Consider the following 21,377-nt stretch of genomic DNA (forward strand, 5'->3'; position numbering starts at 1 on the left):
CTCTCTAATATCTTAGTGGATTGCAAGCTACAGTAATTCTCTGAAATGGGGTGGGGGCTGGATAAGGGGAAGTGGAGTTGATTTTAGAAATATAGTGAAGTTTGCTTCATGCTGACCAAACTACAGGCCCACATTCTCCATGAATCTTTTTAGAGTTCATTTGCTCTGGGCCCTTTGCAACCATGCAGGTTGCATGTCTTTGTTGTCTTTCTTACTAGAGTGTCACTAACCTTTCTGTAAACCGGTTACAAATGTGCAGTGGCAGGATAGGCACAGGAGCTGGGGAAGGCAGACTTGGGTTTCTGTAGCCTTGTTTATCCTTCAGAATCGAGGAATCATGAATGGGAGAAGAGGGCTAGAAGAACATATGTGTCTAAAGAGGTGTAAAATTTAGTTGATTACATGGAATACAGTCCAAAAAATGGTGGAAAATGGTTGAATGGATTTCTCATATGAGAAAAAAAAAATCAAATTTCTTTTTTTCCCTTTCTTTTCTAATTTTCCTTTCTTTTCTTTCCACTCTTCCCTCTTTCTTTTTTTTTTTTTTTAAGATTTTATTTATTTATTCATGAGAGACAGAGATAGGCAGAGACATAGGCAGAGGGAGAAGCAGGCTCCCTGTGGGGACTCTGATGTGGGACTCAATCTCAGGACCCTGGGATCATGACCTGAGCCAAAGGCAGATGCTCAGCACTGAGCCACCCAGGCACCCCTCTTCCTTTCATTCTTAATGTTTGGTAGTTAGACTGTCCTAAGTGTTAAATATACTCAGAATGGGTTTTACTCCTAGGGGTAGATTCATGTCTACTTTGGTCATAACTGAATCTTGCTGGACTACAATGTGTTCAAAGAGTCAAAGGGCAAGATTTAGGGGCATGTGGTGGTGTTTCTTTAGGAAATGAAGCTGTGAGTCCACTTTGAATGTTTCTTTGGCCGCAGAGAGAATAAGGCCACGAAGATGATTACAACTATTGTATAGGATGTAAGACTTACTGATTATGCTATTTGGTCACTTTTCACATAGTACTACTCTCCAACATATTTAGATCCAGAATCTCTCAAGGTAATAGTTTTACCATATATTTTTAAATGAATGAGACTTTTGATGTCAACGATTATTGACCGTCTCAAACAAATAAAAAAGGACTTTTTTGTGAATGGTTCTGTGAATGATGTTTGGGGGTTATTTATCAAATTACTTTTCACACATCAAACCATTTTCTACTACTTTTTAACTCCGTTGTACTGTATCAATTGTATTTTGTAATATAAAAGCATTCATATTATGAAAATTAATATTTAACCAGGTAGAGGTCATGTATTTAGATAGAGAGTAATGAGACGCTTGGATGTCCAGAATAAACAGGCATATTTTTTGCTACTTGAGAGAAGATAGGGCAAAATAAAGTCCTGATCTTGAAAGGTTCACAAACTGAGGATTAATGTTAACTTTACAAAGCCAGTCTGTGTTTGGAACTTGAAGTCTTTTTTTTTAATCCATTTCCTCTTCTCTACAGTGAACACACAGGCATATGCACACATGTACCCACATGACAGAGCTTTCAGTATCCCAAATGCCAGCATCTGAGTGGCATTTTTTTTTTCCAAATCTTAGCTATCCTGTTGTGGACACTTAGATCATGGGAGCTCTAGCCCAGAAGAGTTTTGGTAAGCCTAGCACTTCATTAGAATGTATCCTACTGTGTCCTTTGGTCACCATAACAAGTATCTTTGAGTTCCAGAGAATCTTGCCTGCTTTCCTTGGATCTTCAGGGGGATATAAAACTCAAATGTAGTAGCCAGTCCTAAGTCTGCAAGTGTCCCAGTTTTACCTCCTAGCTCTCACATGGCACAGATCTTCAGGGAATCACCTGAGCCACTCAGAACATTATATCCTCATCTACTAAGATAGCAATGAACCTGGATTCTTGGACACATTCAGGGTCAGCATCCTTAATATCTCTTTTAAAAAGAGGTAAAACGAGACTGAGTAACACAGTGGCAGGGAAACACCTTTGGAAAATGAAAGATGTACATTAGCATTTATTTTCCCAGAGATTCAAAGTTCATGGAGATCAGGATAAAAACGTCTTAGAAGGTTCCCATAGCACTTACCTGTGCTACTCTTTCACACTGGTCACATGTTCTCTGGTGGTAGGATCTCTTCGGCATGTAGATAAAAGAGGAGTAATATCTCATCCCAGTGACCAGTGCTACTAAGTGTGAATTAGTAATTAAATGTACTCTGTAATTCTTGGCTTATGCAGAAAATGTTAAACTGAGTTTATGTGAGGAGGTGGGGGGGGGTTGGGTGACCGTTGTTGCAGAAGTCTGCTGTGATATCTGGTGGTCCAATTCTCAGTCTGTATTCTTGGTCTCCTTTTTCCATGTTGTACTGTGACTCCCAGCAGCTCCCCTCGGCCCTCCCCACATGCTGCTCACTTTAGACTGCTGTTGCTGTTTTTAATCTTCCGTGGGATACCCAAGCTTGTTAAAAAAAAAAAATAATAACTGCACATTAAGGCTATTTGGTGCCAACTGAGAGCCTGAAAAGTTTAAAATACATGATGTTTGGGAGGCCCTGTGGGGAAGCTTTTCTGCATGTGGAGACCTATTGTTGATGTTGGTGAGGACTCAGGGTGGGCTATTGAATAACATGTTCATTTTTGCCCAGAGATGATGAGATTTTTTGAATGTCTAACACACAGCAAGGGACTCCTAAAGATTTATATAGGGTGTTGTGTACTTTTGACGGGGAATTTTGTTTTTCAGTCTTGTTGGTGTCCATTACATTATATTCTAAAATGGATTTACCTGTGGGGAGTCACCCCACCCCTCCACCTTTAATCTATAGAGCTCTGGTGAGACCAGTCACTATCCCAGCACTAGGACTGGGCATGTGATCCAGTCTCCATCTAGCAGACTGTTCCTTCTCCTGGACACAAAGATTGATTCAGGGGTGGGTGTGCAACTCAAGCCAGGCCACAGATTCCCAGAATTGGCTTGGAACTTTCAGGAAACAGAAGCTTTTTCTGTTGCTTTGAAGATGGTAGGTTATGGATCTGGAGGTCCTGAGAAGTCATCACATGGAGAAACTGAAGCTGGGAAGCAGGAGTATAAATAGAAGTAATAGGAAGTTCTGATGATAAGTTTGGGTTCATGGATCCAACCATTTATGAAACTCTGTATCCTTGGGCTCATTAGGACCCTCCTTTCCCACATATCTTCCTAGAGGACTTTAAATCAAATTTCATCACTTACAACCAAAAAAGTAGTGTTCTCTCCCCGAACTGTCCAATTAGGGAGATTCTACAACCTACTCTGGAAATGCAGTCAGTTGCCCCAATATCGTCATAGTCATAACAGTTAAGAATTCCTAGTCATGTAGGGCTTTAATTTCATTTTCTGATAGCCACTCTGTAGTGGGAATAACAAAATAGCCCCACCTCCTGAAAAGAGAAAAAAAAAAAACAAAGAAACCCCCAAACAATAATCTGGTTAACCATCTCTTTATAAAAACATCTTCATATGCTTGAATATTAAAGCATTTCAATATCCAATTGTCCCTTCAACCTTGACATTAAATATTTTCTTTATTATGCAACTTCCAAATTATCCCCTTCCAGGAACATATGACAAGTTTAAAGCCTATCAAGGCATGATTTATATGAGACTGTTATACAGCCATCTCATAGCCTTTTTGGAAGATTTTACTGTGAGTTAGTTCTGGCATCTGGTCCTGAAAGATGGCGATGGATGGTGAGGGGCCCCCCGGAATGGGTCACATGGCGCTGCTCACTGGCCCTGAGGGATGGTCCTGCTGGGTCCTTTTGCTACAACCGCTTTAATAGCAGGGATGGGTACCTACAGTTACTAGGTGAGTGTGGAGGATTTCAGTGGACTTGGCTAATGTAAGTACAGTGAAGTCACTTTTGCTCTACGACAGAGACCCAGAGCTGCTGTCACCTCTCCTCCCTGCCCTGGGATAGAGCAAGGCCACAGCCAACACCAGCTTGGGCCCCTTCTCTTCTCTCCCCGGCCTCTCTCCACAGCTGGGTCTGAATCCGCAAATGACTTTGTTTCAATTAAGACATAAGAAGAAAAAATATAATTTCTAAGTCACTTAGCCTCGTGATACATACGCTGGGAAAATAAGTGTGTAGCTTTCCTACCCATCCCAGGCTCTGCAGTCAAACAAATCAATTCAGCCTTCAGAGAAGCATCCATTGCCTTGTGATTATGTTTGTGTAAAGTCTTGGGGTCTTTGATCAAAGAATGGCATTTCAGGCCAGGCCCTAATCCTCACTGCCTTAAGGTGTTTAAATGAGTAAAAAAAAAAAAAAAAAAAGTTGATAACAGCTGGGACTTAAATTTGCCTTTGCCCAGCTTTTGTTTTGAAAGGGCTTCTATTATCCGTGGCTTCCCTTTTCGAAGCAAAGATGGATCTTTGGGCAAACCAGAAAGGGAAGGAGGATATGAGAGGAAATGGGCGGAGACTCTGAATTAATCTTCTGAGGAGGAATGTTTGATCAGCGGGGAGGAGAGGATGGAAACCTCTGATGCTGACAGCAGGCACCTTTCTGACTAGGGTGTGATTGGCACCTTTGAAGCTTCAGTCAGGAGCCAGTGTCCAGTGGGTCGGGGCTTCCTCTGCCTGTGGGTGGTGGTGTTAATAATGTGGCAACTGGAAGGGTTAATTGCAGACAAGCAGCAGGATTACCACGAGGCCTCCTCAGCTCTAAAAGGAACAGTTCGAGGAAAGCCTCTGATCTGTCAGCCTTAGAGGAAATTAGTGGGAGCAGACTTGAGCAGGCTTAAAAAAAAAGGCATTTAGGATATTAAAGCGAAATGTGAAGAGGATATTGAAATAGGGCAAAAGGGATAGGAGTGCTGATCTCTAAAAGCAGTGTGCCCCTCTTCCTACTAGGAATTTCCGTGGTTTGTTCAGATTTCACAGATGCCTCCTTTTGATGGTCCAGCAGCGTGATTTTACTTGCACCACAACAGGTTAGGGAAGGGTTACGCCACGTCAGCAAGCAGTTGTCCCCAGGTTCCTGTGCAAAACTTGTATGGTCTCCACCACCCGGCGGTTTCCGAATCTCCTGACACTGAGGCTCCCAGTATAATTTTAAAACAAGTCAGAGCATTACTGACACCCTATCTGCATTAGCTATCTATTGTATATTTTACTTCTTACCCTTCTGGTTCAAGTCGGGATGTTGCCAATAAATCCTGTGTTACCATTAAAGAGGCCATTCATCACGCTTCCTAATGTGATTAATCAAGATACACCACAGTACCCTTAAAATGAGATCATTTTGATAAATCATGTATGACATGAAAAGACTTTATTCCTTTTAAGTGCAATTTAGACTGTAATTTTTTTCCTCATTTATGATTCATGGGAGAAACATGGATAAAATTCCCTTGCACAGTTACACCTTATCTACAGCAATAACTCAAAACTGCTTTTAGATGAAAATTCAGGGTCTTATTCACCAAAGCTGAATGCCAGCTCATTATTTTCTGGCGTTCAGTAGTCCAAAAATAATGTCCGCACATTAAGCGGCATTCTCAAAAAGTTGGAATTGGCCAGGAACCAGGCACATCAATTACACTCCATCATCCTTAATAAGGAAGAAATATCAGATGTCCTCTTGGAGGTTTTTTGAATCAGTAATGCTCAGCCTTCACCTTCCCAATTTGGAATGATTTGGAAACAAAAATGGTAGTAACAAAAAAGTATGGGACTCTCAACTGCTTTATATGGCTCTTTTCTCCTGTTCCGTAAAGCTCAGAGGAGGTCTTTTTTTTTTTTTTTTTTTTCTTCCTTCCCACATGGTTCAGGCTTTCTTTTCTATTCCCCTTTTCTTGTTTCATAAATGAAACTACCATTTTGTTCGGTCTGAGTCCTGTTTGTCTAAGCTGCTGTGTGATGCAGGCTTACCCTCGCCGCTGCCGCAGTAATTTGGGAAGCGATAGTCATAACCTCCAATAGAAAAATAATTTGAAAATGTGCCTTCTGGTGAGATCCATCAAGTGTAAGGTCACATTTTTGGTTAAAAGGCAGACACTGATGCTATTCATTAAACTGAAAAATGGCTTGTTTTCCACTAATATTGAAATAAACCCTGGATGAATGTGAAGTCATGCTGGCATGCACTTAGATAGAAAGCAAAAGGAAACACAGATATATTGAATTTGGACATGGAAAGTCAACACTTTTAGGGCTTGCTGGAAACAGGGAATCGGGAAGATTGGCTGAAACAAATGGGAACAATTAGAAGTTCATTTGCCTCTTTCAGAGGATGAGCGGTTTAAAGAAGAATTCAGAGCCTAAGAATTACAGACTCACTTTGTGTTTTGTCAAACACGGTTACCGGTGAATAAGGACTCGATCAACAGGTAATTTATTTCACTGTTGTTCTTGGGGATTTATGTCAGGGAGTGGATCAAATCCCTGTATTTGACTTTGTGTTTAACCCAAGAACTCACATACCCCATTCATATCCGCGTAATATAACAAACGCATGAAAGCTCGAGTTTGTCTGGTGTGTCACATTCATGCCAGTGTTCAATCAGATAGACACAAACAGCAAATAAAGATTGCTTGTGTGTAATTCACATTTAAATGAAATTTCCCATGCTTTTGTTTTTTTTCTGATATAAAGAATGAATTAAAAATATAAGGCCGTTAAGGCTGTACTTGCCTTGTTTAGGTTTCCGTTTCGCATTTATGACTTCCTATTTTTGCTAAAAAGATCTGTAAATTTAAAAAATATGCATGTATCTCATTAAAAAAGTTTCCTCGTTCTAGCAGCACTCAGCAAATCTCCAAAGAATGCAAGTTTAGAACATAAATATTTTAAGGCCCCATAAAATTGGCAGTGAATATTTTTTTCCCTCTAAGACCATGTTCATTTCATTCCAATTTACTACCACGATTATATTTTCCAAAGCAGCTTTTAATACAATACACAATTATTTCATATGGGGTTGTGTAGGTCACCTCATTAAGCCTGCAAAGATCAGGCCTCTTGTGATCCCCACAAATATCCTTGCATTTATTCCTAATTAAAATGGCTCTCCTAAAGTGTCTCAAGTTTATCAATACAAATAACAAGCTAAGCAAAATAACCACATTTGGAAAGTCAGCGGGGCAAGGTGACCTGGTCCCCCAAACCTCAAGCAGAGCCAACTGTGGTGTGTCCGCAGCGGTGCCCTGCCACCTGTTGGCTCTGCTTACACATAACAGAATATTGATGTCCCTCACAGCGGTGGGGTCACCCTCCCTGACCCCTGTCCCAGTTCATCACCCCCGAGAGAGAAAGAAGGGGCCGTTCGAGAATTCCGGGCCTTCTGATTTCCCCCATCATTCATTTCCTTGGCCACATGTTTCTTCTACTAATGCTAAAAATTTATGGCTGAGCACATTAAGGGCAGTACAAGTCCTTCCCTTCTTCTGGATTATTTCAGAGTTTCCTGTCATAAGGAAATCCAAGACAACGTGTCCTCAGTGGATTGTATGTGACAGTGTCTGTTTCTATCTCAGGAATCTGAGGCATGATGGATAAACTGTCAGTTTTGAAGGATGATGTTTTCTCCATATTTCCATTATGAACTGGGCTGTCATCTCCTAATAAATTTCTTGCATTGGTATCAATTTATTTTTACAAGCAGAGGGTCTGATGTATTTGGGAAAGGCACTGACAGCAGATCTGGCCTAGCTTGACAGAGCTGGCTCCACCTCATTTTGGAAAACTACTTTGGTTCCAAGGACAGAACTTGACCCACAGCCCTCGAGAATAAAAAACTCTGTGAGAGGAAGAGAGACACATGAGGCAAGTTCCTTCTTTTAAGCCAAAATAAATCAAGCCTGTAGGACTACCATGACATAATATTATTTCTAAGACAACTCTACAAACACAGATGAGAAATGCCGTATGTAGCTACTTACTAATGCTGGTTTAGACCATCGCAATAATGCAGTGAATCTATGGATGGACTCAAGATTATAATAAGGCTATAAAGATCTCACTATTTTTTGCCCTCAGAAGGAATCTTAGTAGTGCTTTTCTGCCTAACAAGCGAGGGGTAGAGTCTATTCATGTAATAAATATTCGGTTACAAACGATGAGGGCGTCCCTGTCATAGTTACTACCAATAGCAGGAGAGGTCAAGAAACATTAGCCCTACCTCTCAAGAAACTTAAATCTACTTAAAGAGGTAAGATACACAAAAGCACAGGTTACACAAAGTTAGAATGAAGTAAAAATAAATTATAGCTAATGTTTAATGAGCAATGCTAAGATCTTTGTGTCTTAGCTTTACTGGGAAGAGAGGCCGTAGAACCTCAGAATGGTTATGAAAGTGGCTATGGGAGGCAATCCTGCCTGGACTTGTGTCCCTGCTCTGCCACATACCAGTAGCCCACGAGACTAAGTGAGACTTGGTCAAATTACTCAGTTTCTCTGGGCCTTAGTTTTAACATAGGAGTAGGGGTTATGGCTGTCTCATGGGAATGCTGTGAAGATTGAATAAATTAATATGTGGAAAGTGTTTAACGTAGTCCCAGATACAAAGTAAGCACGGATATGTGTTAGCTATTTTAAACTATCATCGTTATCCTTCTGTCATAATAACGTGACTATTGTTATTACCATTTTACAGTCCAAGAAAGTGGCTTAAAGAGTTTAAGTAAATTGCCCAAGGTCATACAGCCAGATGGAGCCTAGCGCTAAATCTTGGTCAGGAAGGCATCTGAGCATAGAAAACAGAGAAGTAGAAGATATCCAAGTTGTAAATAAGTCAAGGACAGAATCCTTGAAGCTTAATTAGCTTTTTTCTTACTATCCTTCCATTCCTAGGCCATAAAATAGCCTTGTTCTACATAGCCCCAAACATATTGTGGATGTTATTTAATAAGCCTTATATGTAGTGGTGTGATGGTAAAGTTTAAACAACCAGGTCTCTAGGGAAAAAAAAAAAAAGTATGTATGTTTATGTTTATGTGTTTAAACATAGTTTACTATAATTTTGATGTTTATAAACGATGAGTAACATGCAATTTACGTGTAAAAATTGAATATATAATGCCTTTTATTATAAATTCCATGCAGCCAGTTGATTCTTATAGAATACTTTTTTAAAAATTATTTTAGCCAAACTCTCATGTCCATAGCCAATCTAAGGTTGTAGTAGATGAACAAGTGTAGTTCTGATATGAAACATAAACTATTTTCTCTTCTTACTGAACATGTCAGAACTTCCCTCATTTGTCAATGACCTGAGCAATGTCTTAACTGGGTAACAGGGTTTGAATATTGGAAGACTGTTTCCTCCCATATTTATCCTACTTACAATGTATTGACCACAGGCACAGTATTCTTTTAATCTGCATCATTAACTTTTTTTTTATCACTTTCTTAAGTTCAGGAAATCAATAAAATAGTAAGTCAATTCCTAATTTGTAGCATTTGGCAACTTCTTCTATAAATACTCCCACCATGACAGTGTCACACTACCAAAGCGACATCCCTAAACAGGTGGAAAGAGATGTGAAGTAACGCATCATTATATAGAATTTCCACTGGAGAGATGTAGTAGACATAAATATTGTAAAGAACATAAATAACAGGAAAATTTTATAAAGCAGGAAGTGTTGAGCTGTGGTATATATTACCTTTTCCTACAATTTGTCCAATTATAAGTGTATACAATTCAATTTTTTTTAAGCAATCCAATTTTAAATAAAGACTATGTCAACACAAGATTCCTAAAAATTTAACTGTGGTTTTTGTGAGCTGGTCCAGGTTGACTCCAGACCTGCTGGTTATTTCAACTCTGAATGGCCTAGGAGATCTGAAACACTTCTGTATCTACATTGCATAGTCAATTAGTTATTAATAAATGACTTAATGGTTTTATTTATATGCCAGGCCACATAATTAATGTTGCATATTAACATGAATTGAATCATCTGTTGCTACAAATATATATTATATATATTATCTGCCTTAGTGTATACATACCAAATCCAGGGTGGGTTTTTTTTTTTTTTTTTTTTTTTTTTTCAGATACCTTCAAACTTCAAGTTCATTGTACAGTTTTGGGATTCAAGTTATGGAATCAAGTAGTGTTGGCCAGAATTCCAAATTGCCCACATAATAGCTGGGTACTCTTGGGCGATTATATAATCTCCCTAAATTTAATTGCTTAATCTATAAAATAATAATAATAATAGTACTTATATCTTAAGGTTGTTGATAGAGTTAAATGAAACTCTGTGTGTAAATGCCTACATATAATTAGTGCTCAAGAAATGGGACACACACAATTATATATACACTCATTACCTGCAAGTTATAATGTATTTTACATTCTGATTATGTTCTATGTTTGAACATGGGACAAAAACTAAATTTTTAGAAAGTTTTTTTTTTTTTAGAAAGTTTTAATAATTAGAAGCAAACTATTATTTCATCATGTTTCTGTGGACAAAGCTGATTGTTTATAGACAGGATATTCTGCTTTTAAAATTACCCATACTTTTTTTTTTTTTAGTAAATTCTCTCTCATTTGACAGTTCAAGAAGTTCCTGTGTTAGAGGCTATAAGGCATTCACTCTCAGGTTGGGTCTGGGCCCCTCTGCTCTTGAAGTCTATGTTCTTACCAAAAATGACCAGATAGGACCCTGCTGACGTGGTGTGAGCCAGGTAAGTGATGGTCAGGAGAGGAGGATTGCAAAAACCTTGGGGCCCCCAATGCAGACAGAGGGTGGCACTGAGGAAACAACTTGGGCGCTGGGGGGCTTTGGCCTTCTGACTTGGTTCCTAATCACTTTGTGGACTTCAGAACTATATATCCTTGGACATGTTACTTATCCTATGTCTCTGTTTACTCTTTATTCAAATGAAAATAATTGGACATACCTCATACACTGGAAAACCATTAGCACCTAGAGTGCATTCGGGAAATACTAGCTCCTGTGCCACACTTCACCTCCTCTCTTTCCAATCCTCTTCTCTTTCCTCCTCACCTCCCATTATTCTTCCCTCTTCATCCACCTCTCTTCACTCTGATGGGAGAGATTGGAAAGGTAGTTGACAGAAAAATCCATTGTTTCATATCAGCCCTGATTTATAGGTAGGATTTTAAATCTTAAAATTTTAAATATTTTGGGAACCCTGGGTGGTGCAGCGGTTTAGCACCTGCCTTTGGCCCAGGACGTGATCCTGGAGACCCGGGGTCGAATCCCGCGTCAGGCTCCTGGTGCATGGAGCCTGCTTCTCCCTCTGCCTATGTCTCTGCCTTTCTCTCTCTCTCTCTCTCTGTGACTATCATAAATAAATAAAAATTTTTTAAAAAAATTTTAAATATTTTAAATTGCAAGAGGCAATGACATAACTAAATAAGTTGAAAAATCAAATCACTCTAAATCACATTAACAAAAATACATTTTTAATGATTTTATTTATTTTTATTTTAGAGAGAGAGCAAGCACTGGTGCACAAGGGAGGAAGGACGGGCAGAGGGAGAGAGAAAGGGAGAGAATCCCAAGCAGACTCTGTATAGTGCCCCAACATGGGGCTCCATGTGGCCCTCTATCTCAGGACCCTAAGCTCATGACTTGAGCTGAAACCAAGAATCAGATGCTTAAACCCACTGAACTACCCAGGTGCCCCAACAAAAATCTTTAATCTTTGCCTATTTGCTTTTACCCATTGTAAATCTTATAATTGTTAAAAATCACGGCATATGCACTCTTTAATATTTACTATGTTTACTTAATATTATATAATAAAAATCTTGGCATATTTCTCCCTCTTTTATATTATAGTTTTATTTGGTTGCCATAAGAATTCATGATTATTTCCATAATGTCCAATATTTAGATTTTTATTTTTCCTTCTGCTATATTAGTGTCTGCTAAAAATATTTTGGAAGCCACCACTCTAGATAATTTGTAAGGGCTTTTACATCTTCTATATTCTATGATTTCATTATTTATGTAGTAGCCCACAATATGCCCAAGCCATGGTCCTTCCTTTTTTCTGTTCCTGGTTCTTTTTTTTTTTTTTTTTTTCCCTCCCTTCCTCTTTCCTTCACAGATATTTCTAAACTATAACTCGGAGCCTGATGCCATTTTAGATGCTGGACCCCTTTAGTGGAAAGGGAGGTTGGCGGGGGGTTGGGGTGACTGGGTGATGGGCACTGAGGGGGGTACTTGGTGGGATGAGCACTGGGTATTATGCTATATGTTGGCAAATTGAACTCCAATAAAAAAATAAAAAAAAAAGAACTGGACCCCTTTATACCAGATAGAACCAATAGGAAGTTCTATGCTGTTGCTTTCAAGGGGCTTCCTTATTTCAGAGAAGTCTTTGGCACCTTACCCCTTCTCTGACTTTTAGCCTGCCCCAGCCTTCAGCTTCTTCACTCAGCTCAATGCTGTGCTTTTGCCCAGATTCTGCCCTTTGTCCCTTTGGGATATTTCTTAATCTCTTGGTTATTGACTCACCCTCATCCTTACCCTACTGTTTTTTAATTACCCCCCCCCCCCCCAATTTCTTGACTTCTGGCTCTGACAACCTATGGCCATTTCTGTTCCCAACCCTGTCTGTCGTTCCCAACCCAATGCGTCTGTCATGAAGTCTTTCTGTCTTGATTCACACTGAAAGGGATGGTGCCTTCACCCAGAAGTGGGTCAGAAGTCAGGCAGGTTCTTTAGCTTCTAATTTAATTTTTCAGTTGATGGCAAGTTTTTGCCTCTGATTGTGGCAATTTGGCTCATACTTTTGTTGTGTTGAATTATAATCATTGTATAGGTAGTTTTATCTTTTACATTACAATATTTTATTCACTCAGTCACCATGCACTGACTTCTTTCTATATTTCTAGCAGTGTGTTGGGTACAAGGGTTAATAGTATAGTTAATCTTGGAAAGCTAATATAGTTAATCTTGAAAGCTTTCTCTTAGTATGAATAAGAAACAAGCAAGAACATAATCACTGTTCCATGTGTCCTAACAGAGGTCAGGGAAAATTTTCTGTAATAATACAGAGTATGGGGGTCATGCTACCAGTTGGTGACTCTTAATAACCAGTATTAATCATGGTTATCTTTTTTTTTTTTTGATGAGTCAGGAATTCAAAGCCCTCGTTTTATTTTTCTTGGTATTCTCAGCACAAGGCTTGGCATATAGTAGGTGCTTATTAAATACTTGATAACTAAATGAGTGATGCTTTTTCTTATGAAAGAAAATAAATGTTTTTAGAAGAGTCAGCTTTATACCACAGTTTCAGGGAATGAATTGTGATGAAAAGTGAAGATTGCTTTTACTTGAAGGAGGCTGACAAATTTCCCAGACCCGGGATCACTTTATGCCGTGTATGATTTAAGGGTGAGTGAGCATGCCAAAGCGCTCCACTTGAGCTGAGTAATGGGGAATGAGTTGTGGAGATGTGGTCTTAGATGGTATTTTGTGAAAAATAGTAGGAGATTTATGGCTATTAAACAACTTTGTAGCTGCCCCCTTCTTGTTTTGAAGCCTGCCAAATCGCTCCTCCTGTGGTCTGTATCATATTCCTTCAGGGCATCCATGATGTTCAGAAATATCCATTGGAATGCAGGTTTCCATGGAATGCACCCAATGGGAAGGGACTTGATTTTTACATACTCATCTGAAGACATTTGTTTTCTGCAACCACTGAGTGAAATTCTCACTTTGCAAATCTCTTATGGAGTGTGTTGTGTTTCCATTGACTCTTTTCCAGTGAGGTTGCCCAAGTTATGCCTGCCTCCCTGCATTATTAAAATTGCAACATGCAGTATATTAGTGACTATTATCATTATTGATGTGAGTTTAAAAAATTATCAGCAACACTCCAATTGTGAGAAGGGGAAGAGGTTAGAAACCTTCAGTATGCTTTGACAAATCTTAAACAGAAGGATTTACTGGGCTGGCCTGAGTATCTCAAACCTTGCTGTGAAAAAGGTGAACATATTTGCTATTATTTATCAGCTTCTTCCATTCTGTTGTTATGCTTAGCAGCCTTAGAAAAAACAGAAGAGGATATTTCTTTGCAAAAAAAAAGCCAACAATAAACAGCCTTAATCCATGTTGTGCATGTACTGGGAAATTGCTAGAAAAAACTTCCTCTCGTTATGGGTTCACATCAGAATAGGGTGTTATGGATCAGAGAAAAACAGGAATCTTTGTTTTTCTTTTTTAATTATTTAATTTTGAGAAATTTCAAATATGTAGAAAAGTTGAAAAATAATGAACACATGTAACTACCATGCAGAGTTTATATTTTCTGATATTTTGACATATTTGTTTCCACGTTTTGTCGTTAAATAAAATAAATAAATCATATGTATAATTGAGGCTCCTCCCATTCTGTTAGCCCCAGTCCTATTATTCTGCTTTTTGGTAGAGACAACCATTTTCATGAGTTTAGTGTTTAACTTGTATAATTTTTAGATGTTTCCATACACACTTGATGTAGAAGTACTACATATATATATAAATATCATACCATATTTATAATTTTGCAACTTGTATTTTCACTGTGTCAAAATTTTAGACCTATTCAAGTTGAGATACCTAAATCAGGTTTATTACTCTTAAATGCCAAATATTATTCTGTCATATGAATACACAACATTTTATTTATCCATTTTCCTTATTGACAGGCATTTGAACTACTTCCAATTTGTTCTGATCCAAATAATCATGCAATAAGCACTGTTTTATGTTCTACTTTATAGACTTGAGTGAAATTTTCCATAACATATACATTTGAAATGGAGTTGCTGTACCAATTTTCAATTTTATTAGATATTGCTAAATTATTCTCCAAAGTAGTTGAACCAGTATTCATTTCCACTGGCAAGTGGAACCAGCGTCCATTCCCCCTGGCAAGAAGATAAAAGTTCTTTCCCTTTCTTCTCCTTAGCACTTGATGTAAGACTTGAAAGTTTGCCAATATGGCGGGTGGAAAAATTGTATCTTGTTTTAATAATGCATTGCTCTTCAGACTAGTGAATTTGACCGTCTTCTCTTTCCTTCACTGACCACTTAGGTTTTTCCTTCTTTGAATTGCCTGACATTTCCATTGTCCATTTTTTCTATTGTATTTTTAATTATTTAGGGATATATGTATTCTGGTAGCTAATATTTTATTGTAGATGTTGCAAATATCTTCAAACAGGAGTGATCTAAAAAGTAAAATGTAAAAGTATAATTCTCTGCCATAGATAGTTAGGAAATTTGGCAAGAACTCAAAAATTTGAGAGGATTTGTGATTCTGAAGATTCAGATTTACCCAAATTACCCTATTCCTATTTTAGGTATAGCTTCTTAATCCAGGTAAAAGAAACCGTTATTCAAGTTTTTCCTCTTAATGTTTCTATCATCTCATACTCAATATACTATGGGTACATTACTTCAGTTTCAAGAGAAGTTCTTTATTTTGCTCCACTTGCACTGTTGTGTATGTACCGCACGCTGACCTATTGCACCACTGGAGTTCCAAGGAGATTTATTTTGGGGCAGGTAGTGTGCAAGTTTAAGACATTACTACTTGTTCCATATGATAATCATGCTTTTCTTAACTGTGCATATAAGCATAATATTCACCAAAAAAGCATAATATTCAGAGAACAAATTGAAAAGATCACAGGGACTTCATTTTGATAATAGCCAAGTCAAAGGACTGGTGGTTAGAATCTTAATTTGTAGTAGTTTCCCTAGATATCCAGCCATAGATGTGCCACTGAAAGTTTGCAAAATTGTTCTTTTCCTGAATTCTTTTCCATAACTTGAGTTTATAAATGGACACTGAGCAGAAAAGTAATTAAACGCTAGGCATAGCATGATGACTGCAAAACAGAACTCTAGCCATGCCACTTTTGCTTTGACTACAACTGGAAATAAAGGTAAATAGCTATTTTACCCTTGGTTATAAAGCTCTAATGTTTTGCCCAGTCAGAGGTATTTGCTGAAAGGTAGTTTCTTCCAGTAATTTTAGGAAAAGCTGTCATCAAATTGTCAACAGCCCAAATTGAGATTAAACGCACTAAGAAATCTCACAATATAGCAACCTAAACTCATACTGGAATTGTAGGCCTTTTTAGCATTGAGGTGGAACAGAAACATTGACAGAGAGAGAAACTATGGCCTTTTACTAAGGAAGTATGGTAGATCTGTGGAGGGACAACTCCTATTACTTAGCCCCATATATCCTGCCTCCAGCATTGAATCGGTGCCATATTTAGAACACTGTCACTGTGTCTCATTTATCATGTGGGGATTGCAGGAGACCCTGACTGCCAAATGGAGGGACATGTGGTGACTCTAGTATTTGAAATTTAATCTAATTTCTGACTCTTTATGTTCTTGCAGCATCCTAAATGTCTAATGATGTAGTATCTAGTAAGTCTTGTCTACTTTTTAAAACATTTTTCTTAGTGACTGAACTTTTTTCTTTCTGGACCCAATACCCTTGGATCAAGCTTTAAACACCACATATTTCCCTTGGAGCTGGAATGAAGTAATGCTACCTGAAATCTGTCTCTACCTTAGGGACAGAGCTTCTGATTTTGCTCCATTCAGAACTCTTTCTCTAAGTCTCCACTGAAAGCCGCTTAATCAAACATCTCAAATGTCAGAAGCGGGGTTTAAAGGGTTTTTCTAGCAAGTAGGTCTAATCTCCTACTTAGTTTTGATTCCTATAATGTAGATAATCTCTTTGGAGAAAAGGCCTGCTCCTAGCAGGGCAAATATATCCCATAGAATGTATTTCCTATTCCAGAAAGAAAAATGTAGCATTAATGAAATTTACTTTTTCTTGAAGCTTGGAAAGGTTGTAAGCTTAGGATTTTGATCCTAGCAGATGTTCTTTTTTGGGTATTAAAAAAAAAGTAGTATTTGATTCAGAAGTCTCAGTAAGAATTACAGTGGTGATGCTTCTTGCTATAAGCAGCCACGCTCTGAATGTGACAGACCAGTCATTAGTTCTGAGGGACAGCTGACCCCACAGCCATAGTCTTTCTTCCCGGCCTTATCCCCATTGTTGTAAAGCTAGAGAGAAAGAAAGATAGCACCACTTACAGATACAGGTCACACACTATACAGTTTGATGGTTAAAGAGCTGTTTGTGTACAATAAAAAATCATCTTCAAGATACATTTCTTATCATTTTCTTTTAGGTCTCAGAATGACAAAATTTTATTGATAACCATTATATCCCAGATTTCAGATGAGTTTTTCAGTGCTATTGTTAAACTCAGCCAGAACCCCAACTGTATGGTGCACAATGGTTTATATCCTTCACTTCAGGCTGCTGAGCCCCCAGCTTCTCTGTGTCTCTCTGCCCTGGGGCCCATGCAAACCAGCCCTGTTTTTCCCCATCCACCCTGGGGCAAAGCTCAGCATCCTTACTGGTTTCCAGAGCAATCTACGCATAGTGAGCATGTAATCTGTGGGAAGTACTGGCAGAGGGCCTGTGGCAGCAATCTAATTCCATACCGTTTCTGGCCTTTATCCTCTCTCCCTTCCTCTTCCTTCTTTCAGTTCAGGAAATAAACACACCATTCTCTTGTCTCAGAGCACTTCCACCTGTACCGAGGCTCCTCAAATCTTTGTTTTTTTTTTTTTTTTTTTTTTTTTTTTTTTATTGGTGTTCAATTTACTAACATACAGAATAACACCCAGTGCCCGTCACCCATTCACTCCCACCCCCCGCCCTCCTCCCCTTCTACCACCCCTAGTTCGTTTCCCAGAGTTAGCAGTCTTTATGTTCTGTCTCCCTTTCTGATATTTCCCACACATTTCTTCTCCCTTCCCTTATTTTCCCTTTCACTATTATTTATATTCCCCAAATGAATGAGAACATATAATGTTTGTCCTTCTCCGACTGACTTACTTCACTCAGCATAATACCCTCCAGTTCCATCCACGTTGAAGCAAATGGTGGGTATTTGTCATTTCTAATAGCTGAGTAATATTCCATTGTATACATAAACCACATCTTCTTTATCCATTCATCTTTCGTTGGACACCGAGGCTCCTTCCACAGTTTGGCTATCGTGGCCATTGCTGCTAGAAACATCGGGGTGCAGGTGTCCCAGCGTTTCATTGCATTTGTATCTTTGGGGTAAATCCCCAACAGTGCAATTGCTGGGTCGTAGGGCAGGTATATTTTTAACTGTTTGAGGAACCTCCACACAGTTTTCCACAGTGGCTGCACCAGTTCACATTCCCACCAACAGTGTAAGAGGGTTCCCTTTTTTCCACATCCTCTCCAACATTTGTTGTTTCCTGCCTTGTTAATTTTCCCCATTCTCACTGGTGTGAGGTGGTATCTCATTGTGGTTTTGATTTGTATTTCCCTGATGGCAAGTGATGCAGAGCATTTTCTCATGTGCATGTTGGCCATGTCTATGTCTTCTTCTGTGAGATTTCTGTTCATGTCTTTTGCCCATTTCATGATTGGATTGTTTGTTTCTTTGGTGTTGAGTTTAATAAGTTCTTTATAGATCTTGGAAACTAGCCCTTTATCTGATATGTCATTTGCAAATATCTTCTCCCATTCTGTAGGTTGTCTTTGAGTTTTGTTGACTGTATCCTTTGCTGTGCAAAAGCTTCTTATCTTGATGAAGTCCCAATAGTTCATTTTTGCTTTTGTTTCTTTTGCCTTCGTGGATGTATCTTGCAAGAAGTTACTATGGCCGAGTTCAAAAAGGGTGTTGCCTGTGTTCTTCTCTAGGATTTTGATGGAATCTTGTCTCACATTTAGATCTTTCATCCATTTTGAGTTTATCTTTGTGTATGGTGAAAGAGAGTGGTCTAGTTTCATTCTTCTGCATGTGGATGTCCAATTTTCCCAGCACCATTTATTGAAGAGACTGTCTTTCTTCCAATGGATAGTCTTTCCTCCTTTATCGAATATTAGTTGCCCATAAAGTTCAGGGTCCACTTCTGGATTCTCTATTCTGTTCCACTGATCTATGTGTCTGTTTTTGTGCCAGTACCACACTGTCTTGATGACCACAGCTTTGTAGTACAACCTGAAATCTGGCATTGTGATGCCCCCAGATATGGTTTTCTTTTTTAAAATTCCCCTGGCTATTCGGGGTCTTTTCTGATTCCACACAAATCTTAAAATAATTTGTTCTAACTCTCTGAAGAAAGTCCATGGTATTTTGATAGGGATTGCATTAAACGTGTATATTGCCCTGGGTAACATTGACATTTTCACAATATTAATTCTGCCAATCCATGAGCATGGAATATTTTTCCATCTCTTTGTGTCTTCCTCAATTTCTTTCAGAAGTGTTCTATAGTTTTGAGGGTATAGATCCTTTACATCTTTGGTGAGGTTTATTCCTAGGTATCTTATGCTTTTGGGTGCAATTGTAAATGGGATTGACTCCTTAATTTCTCTTTCTTCAGTGTCATTGTTAGTGTATAGAAATGCCACTGACTTCTGGGCATTGATTTTGTATCCTGCAAACGTTTAAAGAAGAAATCATACCTATTCTCCTAAAGCTGTTTGGAAAGATAGAAAGAGATGGAGTACTTCCAAATTCGTTCTATGAAGCCAGCATCACCTTAATTCCAAAGCCAGACAAAGACCCCGCCAAAAAGGAGAATTACAGACCAATATCCCTGATGAACATGGATGCAAAAATTCTCAACAAGATACTGGCCAATAGGATCCAACAGTACATTAAGAAAATTATTCACCATGACCAAGTAGGATTTATCCCTGGGACACAAGGCTGGTTCAACACCCGTAAAACAATCAATGTGATTCATCATATCAGCAAGAGAAAAACCAAGAACCATATGATCCTCTCATTGGATGCAGAGAAAGCATTTGACAAAATACAGCATCCATTCCTGATCAAAACTCTTCAGAGTGTAGGGATAGAGGGAACATTCCTCGACATCTTAAAAGCCATCTACGAAAAGCCCACAGCAAATATCATTCTCAATGGGGAAGCACTGGGAGCCTTTCCCCTAAGATCAGGAACAAGACAGGGATGTCCACTCTCACCACTGCTATTCAACATAGTACTGGAAGTCCTAGCCTCAGCAATCAGACAACAAAAAGACATTAAAGGCATTCAAATTGGCAAAGAAGAAGTCAAACTCTCCCTCTTCGCCGATGACATGATACTCTACATAGAAAACCCAAAAGTCTCCACCCCAAGATTGCTAGAACTCATACAGCAATTCGGTAGCGTGGCAGGATACAAAATCCTCAAATCTTTGTATGCTACCCTACACTCACCAGAATATTATCTCAGCACAGACAACTCTTGCTTCCTAAGAAGAGTCTTGGTTGACCATATTTCTTCCAGACCCAGATCCCTAGGAGACATGTTTAGTAAATGAAGGTATTCAGTGTTTGGTGTTACTTCATGTTGACATTTTCTTTTATTACACAGGCTTCCAGTGACCGCGTCACGGCCTCTCCAGAGCACCACTATACACCCCTGCCTTCTGCTTCCAGGGATCTCACCAATCACCGAGGTAGGAACTCGGCTTTTTACTGCTCTTAGTGGTTGCAGGGAGGGACACTTGACTGTGCAGAGCTCTGGGCTTATTATTGCTGCCTCGGCACTTTAGAAGGAACACAGTGCTTTTCAAGTCCTTGATGAGAAAACCATACCTGTCAAACCTAGCGATTTTAACTCATATTAAACAGAATTTAGTGGCAGTCTACTGGGAAGGCAAATAAATCCATGCTATGATATAATTTTGTGATTTGATTTTTTTTCTTTAAGTAAAGAGATTATAGTACTTAAAAATTACTAAGTAGATCATTACCTGCAGCAAAAGTGATGGAGAGAATTGGGAAACTCTAATATTTGTAAAAGTATCATTGTTTGGGGAGTAGAATAGTTGAAATCTATAATTTCAAAATGAATAAACTCTACATTACAGCTAAAAGGAATTCCAGTTTGCCTAGCAACATTGCAGAGAGTCAACGCACAGTTTTCCTTAAGTTATCTGATCCTCAAAACATTAATTTCGTTTACCCAGTATTTCCAAAGCTTTAAATTCCTATTGTCATCTGTGGAGTCTGCATGGAATATAATTCAAAATTGCCTTGACCCTAAGCTGGTTGCTCAGGCCGAGGACTGTATGATCACCTTTGTTGGAACTGGGGAAGACAGGGAGAGGCCATACAGCGTAACTTATTTACCCCATTTTATGGGTTATGACAACAGCCACATTCCTTAACTGTGAATCTACCTTCCAATAGTAAATATGAACAGGCTTAGTCTGAGGGCCTTCTATACATTAAATGCCATTTCCCCAAGCAGGAAATTCCCCTCATACATTTAGGGAACACTGAATA

The 21,377-nt window shown here is 38.8% G+C and overlaps 1 protein-coding gene across 8 annotated transcripts in view; it reads left to right on the top strand.

The window, feature by feature from the left end:
• LRMDA (leucine rich melanocyte differentiation associated) overlaps positions 1-21,377 on the top strand; it is a 1,020,248-nt gene that overhangs the window by 795,805 nt on the left and 203,066 nt on the right. For 7 of the 8 annotated variants that reach the window (XM_072823715.1, XM_072823721.1, XM_072823716.1 and 4 more), the window contains one exon: positions 20,461-20,545. In XM_072823715.1, the coding sequence (XP_072679816.1) occupies positions 20,461-20,545 (85 nt within the window). Of the gene's footprint in view, positions 1-6,305; positions 6,406-20,460; positions 20,546-21,377 lie in introns of those variants that run through there. The other variant, XM_072823723.1, reaches the window with a different exon arrangement.

The sequence above is a fragment of the Canis lupus genome, chromosome 4, assembly GCF_048164855.1.
Source record: "Canis lupus baileyi chromosome 4, mCanLup2.hap1, whole genome shotgun sequence".
NCBI lineage: Eukaryota > Metazoa > Chordata > Mammalia > Carnivora > Canidae > Canis > Canis lupus.